General features: G+C 35.3%; 1 protein-coding gene across 1 annotated transcript in view; it reads right to left on the bottom strand.

Moving 5' to 3' along the window:
• Positions 1-204: 204 nt before the first annotated feature.
• The window catches only part of PPP1R3A (protein phosphatase 1 regulatory subunit 3A), a 72,018-nt gene continuing 50,783 nt past the window's right edge, over positions 205-21,439 (bottom strand). Inside the window, exons 2-4 of the mRNA XM_043968639.1 lie at positions 12,791-12,846; positions 12,583-12,689; positions 205-10,664 (exon numbers count right to left, since the gene is read on the bottom strand). Of these exons, the coding sequence (XP_043824574.1) occupies positions 8,004-10,664; positions 12,583-12,689; positions 12,791-12,846 (2,824 nt within the window). The 3' untranslated portion in view covers positions 205-8,003. The remainder of the gene's footprint in view (positions 10,665-12,582; positions 12,690-12,790; positions 12,847-21,439) is intronic.

Here is a 21,439-nt window from a genome sequence, read left to right as displayed (position 1 = left end):
ACCTGAGTTCAAATCCGGCCTCAGACACTTGACATTTACTAGCTGTGTGACCCTGGGCAAGTCACTTAACCCCCATTGCCCCGCAAAAATAAATAAATAAATAAACAAATAAATAAATAAATAAATAAATGAATGAATGAATGAATGAATGAATGAATGATAAAAGGAAAAGGCACTTCTTGGATTATATTCACAAAAGTAGTTTATTGCTTATATGAGAAGAGATGTTTACTATGTAGAAGCCATACTAAATCATGCAGCAGCAATTCAATTTTATTAGATAGTTACAAAATAGGACTTTTCTTTGTGATATTTTCACAAATGTTCTTTGGTGCACAAAAAAAAATATTTTTACAAACAGTTTTATGAAATCATCATATGTAAAATTGCTAAAAGCAGATCCTGGGTGATTTAAGTGCTTAAGAGGTGGGATTTTCAATCTATTACAATGAATATCAAGTGCTTCCTTATAGAGTTTAGGACAGAAAGGGACATCTAGTCCACTCCCCTTATTTTAAAGATGAAGAAACTGAGACCAAGAGAAATTAAATGCCTTTCCCAGAATTGTCAAAATATTAAATAGCAGAGCCAAGTCTCAGACCCAGGTCCTCTAATTGGAAATCTAGGGCTTTTTCCACCACAATATTTGGGCTTTAGAAATTATCGTAGTCCAACTCTTCCCACCCACCCCCACCCCAAGAAGGGTCATGAAAAGCAACTTCTATTCCTCACGAAGCTAGCCAGCTCATTGAAGGAGACATCAAAACCGTCATCTGTCTTGTTTAGCACTAATTTTACCAGATGGTAGAACTGATGACTTTAGGTGAAGTGATTCATCCAATAAAGCCAATGAAGGAGTCACTAAGCCCCATATAGAACCCAGCTCTCCCGACCCCTAGCCTGATGGTGTTTGTTGGTTTTCAAGATTAAAGGAGGGCAGCTAGGTGGCGCAGTGGATAGAGCACCAGCCCTGGAGTCAGGAGGACCTGAGTTCAAATCTGGCCTCAGACACTTAATACTTACTAGCTGTGTGACCCTGGGCAAGTCACTTAACCCCAATTGCCTCACTAAAAAAAAAAAAAATTAAAGGAAAACCAATACCCTTGTTTTCCATGTCTGGCAGTGAAGGGCATGCAGGAGAACAAAGGAGACTAATGGTAGGAGCAATCAGGAAACACAGTAGGAATCACCAGGTTTTTGAGCATGGAACATTAATCCCTAAATAATATCATGACCTGTGGAAAAATAAAACAGGGGAAGCATCCCAGGGATATGAATTGCAGTGAAGAAAAAGTGGCTTTACTTAGAGATTGCTTTCCATCTATTTTATATATCTCTTGCATGTACACAATTATTTACATGTTGTCTCCCTCATTAGAATGTGAGCTTCTTAGGAGAAGGGACAATATTTTGACCTTTCTTTGTATCTTCAGTAGAGTGACTGGCATGTGGTAAGTACTTAATAAGTATTTGTTGATTGGTTAACTGATTGAAAAAGGGAAGGCGTTGTATAGCATCATAAAGAAACAAACCCATCTCCCTCCTTTCACTCAGCACCCACCTCTTTCTCTTGCTCAATGATCCACTTTATAAAGTGTGTTGAGGAAATTTTAAATTTACTTCCACCCAGAACCAAGTTAACCAATATGCCATATTAATGAATACCATGGTGAAGAAGAAACATATTACAACCATAAGAGAGACCAGTATTAGATACCCTTGACATTTTCTAAAGCACATTGAATTTCTTGTTGAACCATTTCTCCTTGAAAGTTGTATCAAAGATAGTTTAAAATGAAATCATTCCAGTTTTATGGAATCAGGTGGGAATAAAGACTAATTTTATTAGTAGATGGATATTTAATACTTTTGAAACATCACAGATCAAATAGTTATAGAGAAGATAAAATTCAAAACCCGTTAGAGTAAGACTGTTAAAACAAAAATGCCTTTTACGTATTATACACAGCATTGGATGCATTTCATACTAATATGAATCAGCTACTTTTTTAATTACTTAATTGGCATTAATTTTATCATTTAGGGTGTTCGTTTAATGACTTCTGGCCAAAATAGATGATGAGCAGTTACAGCATATAGCTTGATAATCAATGCAAAAGAAATCCAGTTCACTTCCCTTGTTTGCGGCTCTATTTGCTTGCCTTAAAAGTTGACATACAGAACAGGTGTAAAATTGACCAGATCAGCCAGTCTCAAAGGTCATAACAGCAGTTGCTGGGATTGAGTTTCTTGCACTTTAAACCTTGTGATGGTTGATGCTTTTAAAGCTAATGAGCTACTTCGCCTAAAAAACATTTCCTTATACCATCAACTTCCACATTAACTACTAAATTAAGAAATTGTTCTTCTAATTTGCAATCTGTGTTGTAGCGTATGGAGGGGATGTGGCAGCTTTGGGAATGTAGAAGAGAAAGAAAAGCTGCTTAATATTTAAAAGGAACAGAAGGAACAAAACATTTCCCTTTTCCCTATATCCAGTAGCCCATAGCACTTTTATTCATATACCCCAATTATCTTTTCACTTTTACTTTGGTCACCTTTCTTCTGAAAATGACTGGGGAGAAAAGGGGAAAGAGATAGTGCATAGAGAGATATCCTGGAAACCATGAAAACATTGTTTAACTCCTGCCACTGACACACACTGGCTATGTGACCCTCGACAAGTCAGTTACCTTCTCAGGGCTCCAGGAAGCAAACTAAGATCATAAATTGTAGTAAAGAAATGGATCTATATTGGTAGAAGATGTTTCTTTACCTTGGGAGTTCCTTTTCAAATTAAATTATAGGTCTAGTTCCTATAACTCTCTCTTCCTACCTTCTTTTTTTTTTTTTTTTTTTTTGGTGAGGCAATTGGGGTTAAGTGACTTGCCCAGGGTCACACAGCTAGTGTCAATGTTCTGAGGCCAGATTTGAACTCAGGTCCTCCTGACTCCAGGGCCAGTGCTCTATCCACTGCGCCACCTAGCTAACCCCCTTCCTACCTTCTAAACAATATTTTCCTCAAATAACAGTGATTTGGGGTCAATTTTATACAATGACTTTTTAATAAAATTCAACTTCCTGAAGCATTCTCCCCTCATATAAACAAGATTTCTTTTCTTGGAGAAGTGTCCTATGGTCATTGGCTGTCAAGGATTGTCTAACTTTTTGATTGTGATTCTTATACTATTATCCACAAAACCAATAATACACCTACTAATTAGTTTTAACATATATTTTATTGAGTACCTGCTACATATATACCCAATACTTTGCCTCCTTTAGAAGCTCTTTAGGAATTTCCAGTTTAGTGTGGAAAATAAGATACACAAACAATAACCATACAAAGAAGCATATGATTGTTTCTAAATAAGTGTTTCAAACAACAACCACTATAAGATTTCATGGAAGGGGAAAATCAAGGTGGATTAAAGTAGTCTTGGAGAAAGTTTTGTGACAGAGGGGTAAGTGGCATTGACGTTGAAAAATGACAAATTTAGATAGAAAATAGATAAGAAGATTTCAGATAAAGGGGACAGTATGAAAAAGAGAACTAAGGAAGAACTAAACATGGGTTGTTCTAGGAACAAGGAGATCTTTCAGACTATTTTTGCTAGAGAGTATGAATTAGGGAGTAAGGGGAGAGTAGGTTGGAGAAATGTGGCTCCAAGACTGTAAAGGGCAAATTCATTTAAACATCAGACTAATTAAAAACCATTAGAAATCTAAATCTTCTGCCAAAACCAATTGGGTCATGGATAACAAAATCAAATATAAATATTTTTAAATTGTCTACTCTTTTGGATTATCCATGCCACTGATTCCTTCTATTAGTATGGCTATCATGAATTGGATATATTGAAAGGAGGTTGGGAATTTTTCATTGTTGAAATGTCATATTTTTTTTTTCTACTTTGAAAAATGAAATGAAGCATTCAAGCAAAATGTTGGACTTAGGATGATGGGCCTTTTAAGATTTTTAACAGTTTCAATAATTGCCTATCTTGTGACACTTAAAAGCATTTATCTCCCCCAAAATAAAACCATAAACTAATAGAAAGGAATTTCAGGATAGTCATGGGGAAATGGTGAACACTCAATCAAACCAATATTAAATAGATGAGGGAAAACTGTCTCCCTGGCATATATTAATAATTCATTAGGAAAATGGCCTGTGATTTCTTCAGTTAGGGATCTCCTGGTGTGGATATTCATTATGTCAATACTGGATATCTGTAACCTTCTCAGTAACTTTTAGTCTGAGATAGCTTCCTGGAGACCCGAAACATTAAGTTCCTTGTCCAACAGTTACACAGCTAGTATGTTTCAGAAGCATGACTTGAATCCAGTCTCCCTGATTCCAAATTTGGCCCTCTATCCACTCTACTACTCCACCCATATTGACTCTTTACTTTTGCTCTTCTTAGGCTGGAGACGTTATAGTAATAGTAGGTCAGTATCTCCTTCCTTTAGAATCATAGGGGAAAACTATAATATGGTCTCATAGTAACAGAACAGGATGACATTAAAAAATAATAACAACAATAACAACACTCTTTCTGTAAATACATTCATGTTAGCATTTAGCAGATGCCCATCCCTTGAAGGTGGAATATACTAATTACATCCGCTTATGTCCTGTAAGAACCATGTTAAAAACAAGCACCAAGGTCTTATGCCCAGTCTTTAAACTGTCTAAGAGACAAAAATCCTTTGATGCACCAAATCAGTGTTGAGAATGGATGATTTCACAAATAATTTTATGAGACAGACTCCTATAGTCAGGAAAACCCATGTTGCATTAGATTTAATTGACCATGTTGATCTGTAGTAAAGCATTTAGTGAAGTAGTAAAGCATTGTGTGAAACACTTGAGTAGGTTGGTCCTTAAGGCTATAGTTGATTCTTGGTTCCAGTCATTTTTTATTTCGTTAAGAGTGAGAACTATGAAACAATCAGCCAGTATGATAACTGGGAAGGAGGTAAAAATATTCAACATGATTACAATGATGGATTTGCCAACATTGGATCTTGATTTCTTTTTTAAAAAAGAATTTGTAGAGCAATCTATCTGTCTCCTTGAGAGAAAAGAAATTGCACAGTTGAGGTCATGGTACTCTCTCAGAAAAGAGGTATGCCTTTTTATGCTTTCTTGAGATTTCTTAAAAGTGCTTCTAAACAAGGAGGAGATGAGGTTGTCCTTTCTCTGTGCTATTGAAATTCTGATAGATGGGAACAATCCTAGTGGACTTGCTTTCTTTTACAATAAGGAGCCTGTTGAAAAGGTTTGGGATGGCTTATACAAATTTGAATTTCTAAACCAATTATTTTTACTAGTGGCATAGCTCATGCTGTTAGTTAATTTTTAGAATTTTCTTTCTGACGTATAGCCAGCAGACTGGGCAAGATGAAATATGAAGGTTTAACAATTCACATTTCTTATACAATTCAGGCAGTAGACATGTGATTCACCTCACTTTGCTTACTACAGTGCCACACACTCTTTGAGCACTCAACAAATGCTTAGGGATGGATGTTGATGGCAATGATACTTGTAAAGATTACACCTGCCATATTAATTCAGGGATAGATCTTGGATAAGTGGAGATCTGCTAGTATTCACTGCCTGCCATTTTTCTTATTCAGTATAGTGATGCAGCCAAAACAGACTTGCCTAAATCTATCTTTCTACCTACCTATCAAGATTTCCCCAAGTGCTTATCACTTTATTTCATTTTTTTCTATGTGAAAATTGCTCCATAAGTAGTATTGGAAAAGTCAGTGCCTAAACCAGGGACCATTTTTTCACTGCACTCAGGTAAATATACAACTAAATATTTTTTCCATCCTAGGGAGGTTACTGATATCATACTACACATTAGTATTTAGATAATTTTGAAAGCAAATGTTATCAAAAATCAAATACAGGTAGTAAAATGTGTCACTTTGTTCTTTTAAATGTATAATTGTAGTCCAGGCACCTATGTTCAATAAAGCAATATAGTGTTTTGTTTTGCGACAATAAGATATGACATATTGACTAAAACCCTTAAAGGTAGAATGCAAAAATCATACCATTAAGACCTGAAGAAATGCTAACATTAACTACACTGTTTCTCCAAACTTTGTATAGACCTGTCAACAAAATTATCAACCTAGCAGTTTTAGAGATAATATTCTAGATATTGCCTACAGTATTCTACTTGTATTTAAATGAAAATATGCTAGCTCAAAAAATCAAATATTTGCCCCAAGTTCTACCTCAGGATGTTTATATATGTTAGTCTAAAAAAGTAATGTCAGTCATTTAGTCTGAATGGCATTTAAGGGATGGGTGGAATCACATGATCTGGAAAAAGTAAGGTATCTGAAATTATATAATATGGAGAGAAAGATACATTCTCCTATTGCATGCAATAGCTAAAAACACAATTTATTGTCATTTTTTCTTTATACAATGCATCCAGAGTTTTCATTAAGATATAGAAAATGAAGTTAAAGAACTATTTCTTAAATGCATGTGACTTTATGTATAACTTGTGATCTTTCGATTTATCATTTTCAGAAGATGAGGTATGTTGCTGTTATATCTGAAGATGAATTAGGTTCTCTATCTCCTCCTCTGAGATAAAGAGATGAAAAAAGTCCTACAGAGAAACTTGTAGGGAGTCTTATGGTCTCTAGAAGTGACTGTTTAGTCACTCAACAGTCAACAGACTCAAAGATACCTAAGTTCACCACTTGGAAGGGGTTCCAAAGGGTGTCCAAGGTAAAATAATGCCATAAAAATTTGATAAAGTGATCAATTCCACTAGTCCATAAAATTAACCATATGTAATAATAGATACTGTCAGAGTTACCTCCATACCAAAAGTTTATTTTCTACTGAACATTCTCACAACTCTTTATTATCAACTTTAAAATCAGTTTTATCCCTTTAATAAACTAATAAATTGGAAGTTATGATTGTGACTAGTGCCTTACTTGTGCTTTTGTGTATAGAAATATGTCTGTTTCCTTTTGAAGACTTTTAATGTTTTAAAAATAAAAATAATTAAAATCTTAGTCTTTTTATGTTTAAGAAAAAAGAAATCACTTCTATATGTACCAAGTACCATCCATTCTTTTTTATTATTGTTATTTAATGCTTTATGCTTCATAGGCACAAATGCTTTCCAAAGCAATGCTTGTGAAAAAAATGAATTCAAATTTTCTATTTCAAATGATACTTGTCAATGAAATTGTTCAGTTGGGCTACACAGTCTACTTTACAATATGAAAGAAATATATAAAAAACACCCCAAATAGTTTTGTGCTATTGGGTGATATGCTACCAGTTGTCCAAACTTTATTAGCTTTGTGGTATGGAAGCACCTACTTTTATCTTGTTAAAATCTGACATGTACAAACTTTTTGTATTTATGGTGCATGACTTCTGTTTCCCAATTTGCAGATAATGTCCTTAAACAATGAAATTGAAATGAAAAGAACTATTTGCTCTCCCAGGCTGTTCTAGGAAATAATCCCAACACAAATGGGAAATACAAAAATCGTATGGCCAGTACTCGGGGACTTTAAAAGTCCTTATGCCATTGGCTTTGTTTTAAATATTTCTAAAACTATTTTGCAAAACCTTTAGAGGGGGGGAAAGGTTTGAAGCTTTATTGTAAAAGAAATGAATGCAAGAAAATGGCACTTTAAGTAGTGAAGAGACATGAAGCATTGCATCTTCATAGCCTGCTAAGGAGCAACAGCTGTACCTAATTTTAACTTGACGTGCTTCAGATCTCATATTCATATAGGTATTTAATGATCCAAACATAATGGTCCTATATAGAATAATTACTTATATGAAGGAGTGAACTTCATACGCATTCCTTTTTAAATGATCCTTCAAGAGAAAAACTGCATTGGTTCTTTGAACAATGAATATTCCCTTTTAACAATCAAAATGTTTGGGGCATAGTATCTTAAATTTTAAGTGAATAATAAAACCTGTGAGACTACTTCTTTTTGACAGGTTCTTGGGGTCGCCCTCCTTCCCAAGATAGCCAGTACAATGAAAAAAGGTAGAATGCCAAGCCAATCATTAAGTCATAATAGTAGGTTGTTAGGAGAAATAGAATGAACAAAAGGAAATAGGGTATTTTGGACTTGATGTGTTTTGAAAGCAGAGACTCACTGGCCAGAGTTTGGTTGTGCTGGGCAGGGAGACTGGAAGAGTCAGATGGGTTACATGACTTGAAACCTGGGGAGGCTGATTCTTGTCCACAGCTTATTAACTCAGAAGTTTCACAACTTGTCTCTTCTATCTCCTCAGTAGGTTCACTGATTAAAATCATTGGCCCTAAAGACTTCTCCGTGTTATTTTCTGCTTGTTGGTAACTTTCAGCTATGAACCTTTCTTTCCCATCACTGGAAGTCAGTATGACTGAACTCCTGTTACATTCTTGGGGTACAGACCCAGGATGTTGGTTTTTCTCAGTACACTGGGCTTCACTGTGGGGATCACATTTGCAAGCTGATATAGTAGAAATGGACGTGAATGACAAGGCAGCCATTGGATACTCTGTAGTGAGTGCTTCTTCATCGAATTGAGTTTTATTAGGACAAATAGAAACAGGAGTGCCATTTTGAGGACATAGGCTTCTTTCAGAATTGAAACTTTGATGAACAAGAGCAAGCAAATCAGCATTCTTCTGAGGGAGCCCTTGGGCTTCTGCATGGCATATATTTTTCTTCAACGTTTTTGAAACAGTGGGTAACTGTGCTAGGTAGAAATCCTGTTCTGAGCTTGCTTTTCCATCCTCGGGAGTGACCTGTAGAGATTCTCCTCCAGTTGCAATCTTTCTAATGCCATGCTCTGCCCTGTCAAGCATTTCCCCAGGATGGCACTGAGACATAGTTTCTTCCATTTGTGTTTCATCTATGTGTATATTATAAATACCTAAATGTGATTTCTTTTCAAAGTCAATGTCATAGATTACATCCACTGAATCCCGATGACAAAGGGTATAATGTGAATCATCATTTCTCCCTTCATGTGGATCAAACGCTGTTTCCTTTTCCTCAGTGGGCCTGTCACTTAGAGAAGTCTCTTGAGGTAGCTTAGCAATTATTGCTTTTTCTCTAGCAGACATGCTTTCTAGAGTACTTTCTGATGTTGTCTTAATTATATAAGCTGTACCTGCTTCTGCTTTCTCAGTAATACCATGATCAGCTACAGAAGACAGTTCACATCTCACTGTTTCTTGGCAGGTAAACAATTCTTCTGTAGGAGTAACATTCAGGTTCCTTGTATTATCTCTTATTTCCCACATGCCTTCACCATCTGCTTGCTCCTTGATCTGTTCTATTCTATTTGTCATACTCTCTCTTAAAACTACCTGACTTTCCAGAACATTCCAGCTTTGATTTCCACGTGCAATCTTATTCTGATCATCAGGAATATTCCTATATGATTTCTCTCTTTGATCAGTTTGCAAGGCATTTCCATTTTCTGGTGAGCAAACTTGGCCATGCATTCTTTCTGGAGTGATGCCTTCTGAATTCACTAGACCACTCCTTTGTGTTGTAAACCCATCTCTGGGGTTAGCTAAATCAGTTCTGAGAGAATGTGATCTATCAACTCTAGGTGCCAAGTCACAGGAGCTAGGAGAGATTTCACTTACTTTGCTCTGAGGGTCATGTAGGGATCTATTACTAGCTTGACTCATGTTAACACCTATTTCAGGATGCCCTCTTCTCCCTTGATGGTCAGTTGAGATTGATAGCACATTTTCATTTTGCCTTTCACTAATGCTGAACTTGATTCTTTGTTCCTCCTTTTCTTTACCATTCCCACACCCTTTTCTAGAAGTTCTCTTTTCTGTAACTGGGCACTCTTTGGAAGCATTCATATGGGCAGGTATATAGGCAAGAGACTCTGTTGTTGGACATTCCCAGTCTTTTATGTCAATTTTCTTGGTTCTTTCTCCTTCTTTGCCTTGATCAGCATTATCTGCCAAGGGCAGATATGCAGTTGGACAAGATGTTTGCAGTTTGTGACCCTCTCCTGCTGGATTGGCATTATCATCTAGTATTTCCATGCCACTGGTTTGTAATGGCACAAATTTGTCATCATCCGAAGAAACTGTTTCCAGTGTCATTTCATGGGCCTTTTTGTAGCTATGAGGATCCCCCTGGATGATAAATGATCTACCCACCATTTCACTTCCCATTGTACCCTCCTCTGTTTTACTCTTTGAAATATCCACCCATTTTATTCCTTGGCTTTCTGATTCATCCAGAAAATGAGAACATACATCATGTTGCTTTACAAGGAGACTTCCAAGTAATGGAGAGGTCTCACCACTGTCAGTGTATCTCAATGATGACTGGCTGCTTTTTGCTAGACCTGAAGTAAGTTCTTCTTCCAATTGGTGACTAACTTCATCTCTCAAGGAATACTTTGGGTTGCTGTATAATTCTCCCCTCAAGGGATTTTCTGCTGATGAACTGGGAGACAAAGGCCTTCTGAGTAAGTCTCCACTTATCTCACCAAGGGTTTGGGTTTGCTGATTCCCAAATTCTTCAGCTGTATTTGGAAAATTAGCTGGTTCTGTTGCAAATGAACTTTCATCTTTAGTAGGAGGACTTCGAGTTCTTACTGAGTGCTGATTTAGCTTTGGGAAAGAAAAAAAAGAAAAGAATGACCAAAAGAGCTTTTTTAAATATGGAAAATGAATTAAGTAGGTTTCATTTGCCTAGCTAATAAGTCCTAGGCATGGTCCCATTACCTCATTTCATTTGTGGGTTTCTTATAGGCTTCGAAGCAGAATGTTTTTTTGGGAATCCTGCTAAAGTATGATTTGGGAATGAGATTACTAAGGAAAAGGCCAAAAACTAATCACTCTCCTTCCCAGCCTCCAAATATCACATTATATTATTCAACTGTTCTTGCTTGTCATTGCTCTCTCTCCTCACTTAGGATATACACATTGATAGCTCCATGCTAATCAATTAGAGAGTAGCTTCCTGGGTGCCCCTTGCTACATTTACACTTGCTGTAGGTGCCCCCATTACAGTTTCTCTTATTAATATGTTTTCTGCAAAGCCTCTGCAAACTATTAATAGCAAAACGTCACTCAAAGAAAAGTGAGGGAGTTAATGTCTCTGCAAATTCTGTTTTAATGACCCTCTGCCAACTGGTACTCAAATGTATTTGAGCTCTTCAGTGATGCCAACTGTCAGGATTTAACAGTGAGATGCCTGTGTTTTTTTTTTTCTCCTCATAACTGACATTTGCATGATCTCAATAATTATATGCAAATCTTACGATTTCCCCTTCTTCTCACATAAGGCTCATGTTACTTGTCAACTGCACAGCTGTCTTGCAAGCCAATGCCTGTGGGTTTCACAGATTTGGTTGTATTTCCATCTATTATAGAGCTTCATTGTTTTATGCATTAACATCGGCATGGTGCAAATTAGCATCTAAATTACCGTTCCCTGTTCATTTATTGGACGTACAATCTCAGTGACTTCTAAACAAACTTTTATATTTGAGCCTGCTCATTGTAATGAGGTGTATTGGTGGAGTATGTGATTTTTCAGGGTCCTTTCATTATATTCTGTGGTTTGAAAAAAATGGCAATGTTAACTTTCAGCTGGTGAGAATTCTCACAATGGGTGACAACTTTGTAGTTACTTAAAGTTGGAGCAAAGTAAATTGCATACTTTTGTGATGCATCCCCCATATCACTCTAGAAAAGGTGGTTCTTTGGGGGGGAAGGGGGAAGAGATGAGCTCTATTTCTTTCCTGCTTCAGCACTGACACTTGAAGAGGCAAAAGTCATTTTAATCTTAGATTATTATGAATCCATGTATTCCAATGCTCTAAGCTCAAACTAGACAGTGGTAAGGATAAATTGCATTATGTGACTCATTTACTGCTATTTCTCCCTTTGTGATGAAAAATGCAAGTTAAACCATCAAAAAAAGATCTAAATGGATTAAATGTTCATCGGGTGTGAAATTTATGATAACAAATTTAATACTAAATTGGATGCTATAGAATTTTTTTCTTATTTAAAAATTATAGCAAAAGGCTCTCTTGTTCCTGCTGGACAATTCAATACTTTACTGCAATGTAAACCATTGGCATTCTCATGAGGAAAGAAGTAAATAAAGGAATACCATGAAACTAAAAGAATTCTAGATTGTTAGAGCTGCAAGGGACCCTAGGGACAATCTCATTCATCCTCTTCATTTTTACAAGGGAAGAGTTTATACTTGTCAGGAAAATTAGGAATAGGCATCAATATTGGGTTACCTCTCCTATAATTCCTGAAAACTATTATTTAGAGCCACTGGTAAAGAGATAAGAAATAAAAGTCATTAATTTAAGGCTCTAAAGACTAACTGCAACCTACTGAAATCAAAGGGTCTTTTTGATCAAGATAGAGATGCAATGACAGCACAGCCCATGTTTTCACATTTCTAAATTACATTAGTCAATGCTAATGAAAAGGAAAGATTTTGCCGTCTTTGAAAGATAAAAGTTTTCATATCCTCCAACACTGTGGCAACCAGAATACTTACCATCAGTTCTAATTCTTTTTCACTGTTTACATCTTTTACATTTTGGCTACTGGCTTCCGTGTCTTCCTTATCCTCATGAGAACAGATGATTGTTGGGATACAGGTATCTGAAAATTGAGTATAATAATACCCATGTAAGACATTTTCCCCCCTGCAATAGGTTATAACTAAAAGAAATACATTGTTAGAAATTAAAGAGAAGTGTTACCTGTAGTCCTTGAATTATTACAGCTATTCTCCTCTGATGTTTCTGATTCCTCTTTGCTGTTAAATTAAAAAAAAAAAAAACCCGTTAGTATTATGCTGAGATTCAGTCTTCTAAGAAACATATTTTACCATGTGAAAGTTATGGTTCACAAAAACTATGTAAATACTGTGTAATCTTACAAGTTTCACTGGACTCAAACATTTTTTTAAAATCAGATTAATCTTTTAAAATTATATAGTAATAAATACAGATACAAAAGCAATGAAAGATAACACAATACAATATTTATAAATGAGGATACTTTATTTTAAAACTCACACAATCATAATAAAAAGCAGGTAAATCATCTTATCCTTCATAGATTTAATCTTCACGAGTGAGAACATTTTTCTCTAGGTTTTAATGATAAAGGTTTATGAACTGCCAGTCCATTTGTGATAGTAGAAATTGGTTTCTAACATTTCAATTGTTAATTTTTTTTCTTTCTCATTTGACTCAGTTATGTTAACTCCCTTTAGGGAAAAAAAAACACAAGCTAACTAAAAACTGAAGGAGGCAGCCAAATATATAGTCAGTTGAAAAAATTTATATATGTATTGCCATAGGCTAATTTTATAACTGAGACTTCAGACCTCTCATATGCAAGTTTACATTTTCTTATGTAAAGGATAATTCTAGATATACTTCCTTCCCTTTCCCATTCAAGATCTGGACTTAAAATACACACATCTCCTTTTTGGTTTAAACTTAACCTTCCCTCGGTATATTTGCAGGGTGATTTTTTTTTTAAGTCTCAAAATTACCCCCAGTCAGAAAATTTTTGTGAATCTAGTAAATTAAGTCTCATGGGTTTATATGTAGCAGTATCTTTAGTAAATCCATAAGGAATATAGGATTGCATAAAGAATTTTCTTTGTATAGTTGCAGCTGTATTTTCTTGTATAGTTATAGCTGAATTCCAATTTTGGTGGGGTTTTTTTTTCCCACTGAAAAATTCTACATTCATACAAGACCACATCTGCCAATCAAAGCAAAGCAAAGAGACGGGAGAGTTGGCTGATTGATTTGTCCAGTGTAGACAAACAAGTTGGATAGCTTTATCTTCAGTGTCAAATTTTTGGCCCTAGAATCATGTGGGTCACTTCTAGTGCCTCAAATTATAAGAGAACTGTTCAACTTTCCCTTTTGCTTACACTAGACTACCCTTTATAGTACTCAGATAGCTATGTGGTGTTTAGCTTTTAGCTAAAGAATTGAATACATCTAATGGTCACAGAAAGGAAAATGGAAATGCTTTATTAGCATTTTGACAAGGAAAAATAATGGTTGCACTATTGGAGCATTAAATCTGCTTAATTTTTTAAAAACTAAAGACAGTAGCTAGGTAAAAAGTCTGTTGTGCAAATGTAACTCCAAACTCATTCACATACATGAGTTCTACCCTTTTCAAAATGTGAACTATTAAGCATCTTTTAATATCTCTAGCTTCCTCTTCATTCCCTTAACAAAACTCACAATTCCATTTGTAGTAGAAAAACAATAGCATTTCAAAGATTCCTTTCACTGTTTCTAAAACCAAAATGTTATCAATCATTTTTCTCAGGTCTCTAAAATGCTTCTGCTTTTGAAAAGCACTCAAATCAAATGGAATAGAGTTTCCTTTTAGTTCATTTTTTTGGAAAACAATCATTAGGTACCCACCTGTGCATTGTTCTCTACTGGTTATGATACTAAGAACTTTAAGTAGACACAATGCTTCTGCTCCATAAAAGCTTACAATTTAAAACAGGCAATGTTGATGTTTACATACATACAGTGTGAAAAAACTTGAAGACATAACAACAAATATACACAGAAATACCAGAAATTAAATAAAATACATACAGCATACATTGGAAAGCAGGCGAAGGAACTCTACTCATGGAGAGGAAAGACAACAAAAGCACTTTCTAATCCATTTTAGGGTTAGAAGATGTCTACCTGCTTATACAATACATTTGTTCATTTGGGAATGTAAAGCCCAAGTTCCATTGGTGTTTTTGATTGAATTATTTGCTCAATTAAATCTAAACAGTTGACATGACTTTAGAAAAGTCTAGGGGAAAAAAGCTTATTGTTTGGCAATAAGAGGTAGCTAAAGGGGCAGTTAAGTGGTACAGTGTAGAGTATTAGGCCTGGAGTCAGGAAAACTCAACCTTGTAAGTTCAAATCCAGCCTCAGACACTTATGTGACCCTGGGTAAATCACTAAATACTCTTTGCCTCAGTCTCCGCCATCTGTTAAATGGGCTGGAGAAAGAAATGGCAAGCCATTCCAGTATCTTGGCCAAGAAAACCCCAAACAGGGCCACAGAGAGTTGGACATGACTGAAAATGGTGAAACAACAAAAAGGTAGCTAAAGGCAGAGACAGTCCTGAACAAAATAAAGTAGGCAATATTTGTCTCTAATACTCTCATCTTTTTCTCCCCTTATTAGCACCCCTTTTTGCTTCAATTCCTCTCAGAAACACAGTGTTATCTCCCTATGTCATATTAAAACCACCTGCTCAGCGAGGTCAACTACTATTGAATTTGAAGGTAGAAGACCTTGATCTGAATTCCAGCTTTACCATTTACTGGGTCTATGTCACATCAGATTAATCCTTCTACCTCTCTGAGCCCCATTTTTCTCATCTGGAAAATAGTTGAATTGAGTGATGTCTGATCATCTATATGACTGTATGAAAGGACGTGATCATTGTATTCACATCAAGGCTTAAATGACTAATGAAAATTTAAGGGCTACTCTTTCCATGGATGTATTTTATGAAGGGGTAAAATCTTAAGTAAAAGAAACAAAGTAGTGGAATTTCAGGAATAAATGAGTCAGCAGTGATGATATTAAAGGGACGCCTTCATGATGTCTCTTGAATAACACCACAGTAGGTACCCCTATTCACAAGGCTGATGATAATCAAAACTATATATGGCCAGGGCCTGGGTATAAGAAACATCATAGAGAAAGCAGGTTGATTTAAGAGAAATTATAAATGTACATGCTAGAATGAAAAAAAATCAATAAACTGAAAAAGTTATCTTAGAAAGGGTTGATTGATCATTGTGCTAAAGTTAAGAGCATTATGTGGACCCATATTTCAAATCTACACTTGAATTCTAAAGTAATAATGATACAATTTTTGGAGTGGACTTGTGATTTCATTGCTGTAGGGAATGTCTGATGGTTAAAAAAAAAAAGATTCCCCTTAGTAATGAAAATCATCCTAAGGAAATGAGAGGTTAATTATCTCCAGAGTCAGCCAATGTCAAAGATAGGACTTGAATCCAGGTTTTCCTAAATCTAAAGTCAGCTGTTTGCCCACCATACCATACCACAGAGTGTCCTGGTAAGTATATAACAACTTATTTATATAACAACTGTGGGGGGGGGGAAGTACACAGTTCATACTTCCTAAGTTTAACTTGCATTATTAACATTTTCTCCATCACTTTAAGTCTAGACAATAAACAAAACAATAAATCAATCCCTGGTTTTTAATGTTTGCTGATTTCCAAGCTGGAAATGCTCATACTGGAAATTTGACAGGCAACTCCCACTCCAGCACACCCCTGATACTTTCTCTCAATAATATAACAGCAATAATAATAATAATATTAATAAAATAATAATACAAAGTAATATACAAAGCACTTTGCAAACATCTCACGCTATTTTACTTATGCAATCATAGAATCTTCTACCAGGACACCATCAAACATCAAGCAATCTACCACCCCCTCATTTTACAGACCCCAAAGTGCAGGTAGCATGCCTTCTTATTTCATCTTTGTATATCTATCTTATTCCTACCTTAATGCATTGGGATTAAAATAACTATGAGGTTCTATCTCACAAGTATAAAGTTGCCAAATGTAACCAAAGAACAAAATGACAAATTTTAGAAGAGTTGTAGAAAGAAGGGCATACTAATGCATTGTTGATGGAGCTATAAATTATCTAACCATTCTGGAAAACAATTTAGAATTATACTGGAAAAAAGTAACCAGACTGTAAATACCCCTTTGACCAAGTGTTATTGACTGCCTGTTGAATGGAGAATGGTTAAACAGATTGTGGTATATGAATGAATTTATTGTATGGTAAAAATGACAAATATGAATAATTCAGAGAAAGTTTGGAAGAATTTATATACTGATGATACAGAGAAAAGTGAGTAGAACCAGAAATACAAGTTATACAATGACTACAGTTATAGAAAGGAAAATAACCTTCAAAGACTGCTGAATTCTCATCAGTATAGTATCTGATCACTACTTTGCAGGACTAAGAATGAAGCATATCTTCTAGTCATGAACTATAGGTGAAGAATGATGCTTACATAGACATTGCACCAGCTCCTGATATTCCAAAAGTTAAGATCTGTTCTGTGCTTTTCCATGGAAGGGGGCCAACAATAAAACCTTGGCCACCAGGTGGCATACTAGATAAAGTGCTAGATTGGAGACAGGAAGACCTGAATTTTAATTCCGCCTCAAATTCTTAGGAGCTGTATAAATTTGGTTACTGCTTAATTTCTTTAAGTCTCCATTTCCTCTTCTTTAAAATGGTGATAATAATAGCACCTACTTCCCAGGGTTGTTGTGAAAATCAAATGATGGCTAGCTAGCTAGCTAGCTAGATGGATGGATGGTTAATAGATATAGATATACACACATATACATTTATATCTTATGCAATCATAGAATTTTCTACATGTATACACACACACATATATATATATATATAGCACTTTGTAAACTTTAAAGCACTATACAAATACTAGCCATTATAATTTTTAATTTGATGTTTCATTGTGATGTCACTTCTCAAAGATCACCTGTCTTTTAACGGAAGAGCATAAGCTACTGAAGGTCCTACTAAACTAATGATGTTTGTTGAAAAAGGAGCAACTGTGACAAGTGAAGAAAATCTCATCACCTGAAGGTTGGTCCATGGGTGGGGATTTTTATGGACAATTAAAACCTCCAACTTTTTAGGAACAATTTCTCCAAAGCAATAAAGAAGAGTTATTTACTTACAAGAAATACACATAGGTAATATATGCATATATCTATATATTGAATATATAGATCAAACACTAATTGAAATATGTAAATTACAGTTCTTTAATGTAATCTACAATTTTGTAACTTTATTTTGGAATCTTTCCAACATGTCTGTCAGGCTGGAGTCTACACAAACTACCAGTCTATCTGTAAATATAACATAAGGTATGCTAACTTACTTTTATACATGGCAAGTGAACAGATCCTGGTAAAAAGAGTAGATTTGCTCAACAACATCTTGGATTCTTGTCCTTCCTTGGGGTAAGTTACATTTCCATGACTAGAATGTCTTAGGAAATCAAAGAAATTACACCAATATATAAATGCATTGAATAGAATTAAAGATTAGAAATAGAAACTATGAGAAAAGTTGAAAGACTTAAATAGGTATAGGGCTTTCTAAAGGCACATTAGAAAACAAAATTAAATGATATGTCCAGATACACCTAACAAGAAGAAAAATACAGGTTTTTTTTTTCCCATAATAGTGATTTTATTCCTAACTGTAAATTTTGATGTTTCGTTGCCAAAATGTAGCTGGAGAAGATAGGTATAGCTAAAGCTTTGCTCTGGGGAGTAGAATTTAGAAACAAACAGCATTTATAGCCCTGCAGCTAGAAACATCTGAACTTAACACCAATTGGGTAGAAATGTTCAGTAAAAATAGGAAGCTACCAGATGTCATGCTTATTCTTCCCTTTCAGTTACACCCTAGATGAGTTCTTCCAGTATTCTTACAATGCCCTGAGGTTTCCCCTTTTCTCCATTGAATTTCCCTGAATGCCAAAATTGCTAGTTACAATTCAGGCTTTGCCCAAGGTAAGGTGGCACAGTGCACAGAGTGACAGGTATGGAGTCAGACTCCTTTTCATGAGTTCAAATCTGGCTTTGTAACCTTGGGCAAGTGATTTAACACTGTTTGCCTCAGTTTCCTCATCTCTAAAATGATCTGGAAATGAAAATGGCAAACCACTCCAGTATCTTTGCCAAGAAAACCCCTAATGGGGTCATGAAGAGTCAGACACAACTGAAACAACTGAATAAGAACAACAAGGTCACATCAGTAATAAATCAACAATCTAAGATTGTAATCTTAATCTAGTATTCTTTTCACTGTCATAGTTCCTTTTCTGATTATGAAGCAACAATAAGCCTAAAGAAATCTGAAAACACCAGACTCCCCATCATAAAATATATTCTTTAGCAATTTAGAAATAAAATCTTTTTACATAATCTCAAAATTACAGAATCTCAGAGTTGGAAGGATTTTGCTCATCCTCCAGTCTAATAAATGAAAAATAACCCCCTCCCTACTCCAAATTAATAGTTATTCAATAAATTCTTAAAGACCTCTAGTGAAAGAGAACTCAAAATTTCCCCTGCTGTTCAGTAGTGGGAGTGGTCCTGTGAACAGCTACAATACTCTATCCTGGGCAAGACAGTCTTTTTTACTGAGTAGCAGTGTAATATAGTAGACAAAATGCCCATTCAAGAGTCATGGAGACCTGGGTTCAAAACCTATCTCAGATATTTAGTAGATATTTGACCTTGAGCAAGTTACCTACCCTTTCTACATCTCATTTTCTTCATTTTCCTTGGCATTGGTGCTTTAGTAGTAGAATTCTCACTTCCTTCGAAGGAGACCCAATTTTGTTTCCTGACTAATGTATGTCTTCCATTGGAAAGCAGCTTGGTACAGTGGAAAAAAGCATTGGTTCCAGAGTCAGAGGACTTAAGTTCAAACCTCTCCTTTGATATTTGCTAGCTCTGTGGCCAAAAGTAAGTTATTTAATGTCCCTGGGTTTTAGTTTTTTCATCTATAAAGTGTGAGGCTTGGTATAGACCAGAGGTGTTGAACACAAGGCATATGGCCCTCATGTAGTCCATAACACTCCCAAGTGAAGCCTGAACCAGATTAAAATGCAAATGGGGAAATATTTAACAAAATAAATTAAAATACATCAAAAAATTTTTGTTGTTCAGTTACATTTGACTCTTCATGACCTCATTTGAGGTTTTCTTGGAAAAGAACTTGGAGCAGTGTGCCATTTCTTTCTCCATCTCATTTTACAAATGAGGAAAATAAGGCAAACAGGGCAAAGTGACTTGCCCAGGGTCACACAGTGAGTGTCTGAGGCCAGAATTGAACTGAACTCAGGTCCTCCTGAATCCAGGGCCAGTGCTTTATCCACTTCACCACATAGCTGCCCCCCCTCAATTTCTTTCAAATTTCATATGGTTTGCTTTTGAAGTTCTTCACCATTCTAATAGCCCTCCTGTGATTCTCTTCAGTTTATCAATATCCCTCCTAAAAATGAAACCTAGATTTAAATACAGCCAACTAGGTTAGAGTACAACAGTTAATAGTCCTGTGTGCTATCTTTGTCCATCTCAAAGTAACCCAAGATTGCATTAGAGTTTTTGGTGATATAATGCACAATTGGCACATTGAGCTCACAATCCACTAAAAACCTCAGTGTTGGGTTTTGTTTTGTTTTTTTTTCAGGAAAACTCACATCCAGACATGCTCCCTTTATTTGTACTTATAAAGTGAATTTGGTTTCCCCAAATACAAATCTTTTTGTTTTCCTTAATATATTACATCTTCTTAGATCAGGCCATGTTCAAACCTGACAAGATCTGTTTACATCCTGACTCCCAGTTTTATGTCACCTACAACTGTAATAAGCATACATCTATGCCCTTCTCTAATCCATTGATAAAAATGTTAAGTAGCTCACAGATCATTGAGGAACTCCTCCTTTCAAACTGATATAAAGTCATTAATGACTCCTCTTTGGTTCATTCCATTTAGCTAGTTCCAGATACATATGACTATATTCTTGTCAAATTCACATCTCTCTTTTTTATGAGATAATTTTTGAAACATTTTGCTAAAATCTATATAAATTATATCTGTAACATTCTGTTATTTAACTCTTATCTTGTTAAAAAAGGAAATGTCTAGCATGACCTGATTTTTATAAAGCTATGTTGTTTTTCTGTTGACCAATGCTTCCTTCTCTAATGCTTCATAAACGATTGAACAAAGAAACCATAGAATATGTGCTTAAAGTTAAAAAAGACTTTAGAAGGCATCTATTCCAATATTTTCATTTCATAGATGAGGTAATTAGAGTCCAGAAATATTAAGTGACTTCCCCATAAATTATACACTTAAGTGGCAGAATTTAGAATTCAAATCCAGAATCTCTGACTTCAGAACCAGCATTTTTTTCTACTATGTCACATTGCCTCTCATCCCTTTAATAAAGTCATCTAGATTTTTTTTAGGAATCAAAGTCTAATTCATTAACTTATAGTCTACACAATCTTTTCTCTTTCTTTCTTTCTTTTTCTTTCTTTTTTTTTTAAATTAGACAACATTTGATTTTACTTCTTCAATACTATGGTATCTCTTAAGTTCTCCAAGATCTTTCAAAGGTTACTGAAAGTGCTTCCAAAAACACATCTACCACTTCTTTCAGTACCTTAGGAATGTAGTTCTGCTTGGCCTAGGATCTTGAACTCATCAAAGACAGATTG

The sequence above is a fragment of the Dromiciops gliroides genome, chromosome 5, assembly GCF_019393635.1.
Source record: "Dromiciops gliroides isolate mDroGli1 chromosome 5, mDroGli1.pri, whole genome shotgun sequence".
Taxonomy (NCBI): Eukaryota; Metazoa; Chordata; class Mammalia; order Microbiotheria; family Microbiotheriidae; genus Dromiciops; species Dromiciops gliroides.
The sequence above is the reverse complement of the archived record's forward strand: the minus strand, read 5'-3'. Positions and strand labels throughout refer to the sequence as shown.